General features: G+C 67.1%; 1 protein-coding gene across 2 annotated transcripts in view; it reads right to left on the bottom strand.

Annotated features, from left to right (window-relative positions):
• Positions 1-6: 6 nt before the first annotated feature.
• The window catches only part of GAL3ST4 (galactose-3-O-sulfotransferase 4), a 2,854-nt gene continuing 292 nt past the window's right edge, over positions 7-2,568 (bottom strand). Inside the window, exons 2-4 of one of the 2 annotated variants that reach the window (XM_025211126.1) lie at positions 1,391-1,507; positions 925-1,234; positions 7-836 (exon numbers count right to left, since the gene is read on the bottom strand). In XM_025211126.1, the coding sequence (XP_025066911.1) occupies positions 30-836; positions 925-1,234; positions 1,391-1,507 (1,234 nt within the window). In that variant the 3' untranslated portion in view covers positions 7-29. The remainder of the gene's footprint in view (positions 837-924; positions 1,235-1,390; positions 1,508-2,568) is intronic. The other variant, XM_025211127.1, reaches the window with a different exon arrangement.

The following is a 2,568-nucleotide window of genomic DNA, read 5'->3' on the forward strand; positions in this document are numbered from 1 at the left end:
GGAGAGGGGCGTTCCTGGGGGGGTCCTGCCTATGTGGGGTTGCTGGTGCTGTTGCCCCCAAACTGCCGGCGGTCAAGCAGGTCCTTGTACTGCAGCACCAGGGTGACCATGCGGGCACAGAGCCGGCGCTCCGCAGGGCCCAGCCCAGCCCGCAGCTCGTAGCCCAGGATCTCGGCTCGACCCAGCTGCAAGGGGCGCAGCTGGGGGTCCCCAATGCGTGAGGCCGGCACCGGGCCCCCACCAGCCAGGCAGTGCTCAGCCAGCTCTTGGCGCCGGCCCCGCAGCCGGGCCACGTCCCGCGCCATGCGCTCCCGCCCATAGGCCTCCACCCGGGCCCAGAAGCTGCGGTTGACATGGGTGTAGAGCTGCCAGTCCAGCTCATTCCAGGCCCGGAGCTGGGCGGCCAGGCCAGGGGCCATGGCGGGGCCCAGTGCCCGGCGCCCGTTGTGCGGGAAGGCAGCCACGTCATCCTCATCCCAGCACAGTGCCTCCTGCAGCAGCACCAGCGACTCATCGAAGTGCTCGGTCAGCAGCACCAGCCTGAAGGTCCGGTCCAGCTGCGCCAGCGCCGCCTCCATGGCGGCATCAGCCTCGGTCCCGGATGCCGGTGGCACCGGGAGCCCGAAGTCGAACCAGAGCAGGTTGCGGGCGTAGTGGTTACCGCGGGCGGCTGGGTCGTAGTAGCGCTCCGGTGCAGCTGCAAAGTGTCCCAGGGTTCCAGCCCGGCGGAAGGCGGACACCACAGCTTGGTAGTAGGAGAAGGCAGAGGCCGCCAGTGCCGCTGGGTCACGCACGATGGAGAAGTAGAAGCTGTCAGCCTGCATCACCTTCTGCACCTGTGGGGGCATCAGCGGGGAGGGCTGAGGAGACACTTCCTCCCCAATTCCCCAGCCTTCTCCCTCACCCCAATACCCCACCACGGACCTCGGGCAGGTTGAAGCGCATGTGGTGGCAGAGGATGTCGTATGGGGCCCCACCTGGGCGGTGGCCCTTGATGTGCGGTTCCTGGAAGGGCAGGGGGTAGCCGAGCTGGTAGCGGTGTGGCAGGGCGAAGCGCAGGCCCCGCGCCTCCCCGAAGCGGTGCAGCAAGTTTACCACAGTGCTGCTGCCTGTCTTATGCGTCTTCAGGAAGACCAGGTGCTGCTGCGGCTCACAGTCCCGGGGGCGTGGCGAGGCGGAGAGCTCGTCCCAGGACAAGCGGGGGGCATGTGGCTGCTGCTGCTCCAGGGGGGCTCTGGGGGGAGAGGGAAGCGGTGAGACAGATGGACAGGCAGACAAAGCCCCCCCCCAAACTGGACACTGGTGGGGCCTTTCCCAGGACCCCGTGCGCGCACACATGGAACCCACGCGCCCAGGGCACAGACACGCAGGTGGGGTGGAGGGGTCTGACCTGCGGTGGAAGGGGCCTCCCAGCAGCTGCAGGGTGAAGCCGATGGTCATGCAGACGGTCAGGGCGACTCCGAGCACCCGGAGCCGGCAGCACCTGGGGGGCAGCCTCATCCTCCTGCTGGGCAACGTTGGGGGGCAGGTCAGGGGGACCCAGGTGTCAGGACTCCCAGCCCCCCCCCGCTCTTGCCCTTCAGCCCCCACGCTCCACCCAGAGAACCCAGCATCCAGGCTCCCATGGTCCTAATCGCTCCCTCAGCCTTGCTGGTGCCCTTCACTCTTGACTCACAGCCTGTTGCCCTTTTCAGCCCTGCCAGTTCCCCTCACTCCCAACCCGCATCCCCTTGCCCTTCACAGCCTTCACCTCCTGCCTCCCATGGTCCCCTCTGTCCCCAACTCTGGCCCTCTATGTCCTGCCCCCACCCTGGCCTCTCCCTTCTGAGCACACATAGCCCAACCCCAGCTCTGAGCCATAAAATTAAGGCATGTGGGAGGCTCAGGAGCAAGGGTGGGGGCATGGCCCCCCCCCCCACCTTCAGCTTCCCATCCCGGAAAGATGAGACATCTGAATGGGATGTTACCATTTCCAAGCCCCTCCCAGGTGGGACAGACAGACAGACAGACCGAACCGACCGACTGAATGCAGTGACGCACCCGGCCCAGGCCCTTCCATTGCAGTAGCCAGGTGCCCCTCCCTCCTGACCCACAGCCCCCTGTGCCCCGCAGCCATGCTGGTGCCCCTCACTTCCAACCTGCAGCCTCCTGCCTTCCCCTGCCTGGCCAGTGCCCCTCACTCCTGACCCGCAGCTCCCTGCCCTCCCAGTCCTGCACCCCCAATGCTCCAGGACCTGGGAAGCACCAGGGGATGTTGTGCTGGAGGGGCTGCAAGCTCTCTTCTGCCCCCCCACCTCACCAAGGTGGTCCAACCCACAGCCTTTTGCCCCCCTCCCCACCAGTGCTTCCCTACTTCCAACCCGCAGCCCCCTGTCGATGTCCCTCACTGCTAATCTACATCCCCCCTGCCCCCCACCTCAGCTGGTTCCCTTCCCTTGGAACCTACAGACCCCTGCCCCCCCCAGCCCTGCCGGTGCCCCTCACTCCCGACCTGGAGCCCCTGCCCCCCCTCCGCCAGCCCTGCTGGTGCCTCTCACTCCAGACCTGTGGGGCCGGGCTGGTCACACA

The sequence above is a fragment of the Alligator sinensis genome, unplaced genomic scaffold, assembly GCF_000455745.1.
Source record: "Alligator sinensis unplaced genomic scaffold, ASM45574v1 scaffold553_1, whole genome shotgun sequence".
Classification (NCBI taxonomy): domain Eukaryota; kingdom Metazoa; phylum Chordata; order Crocodylia; family Alligatoridae; genus Alligator; species Alligator sinensis.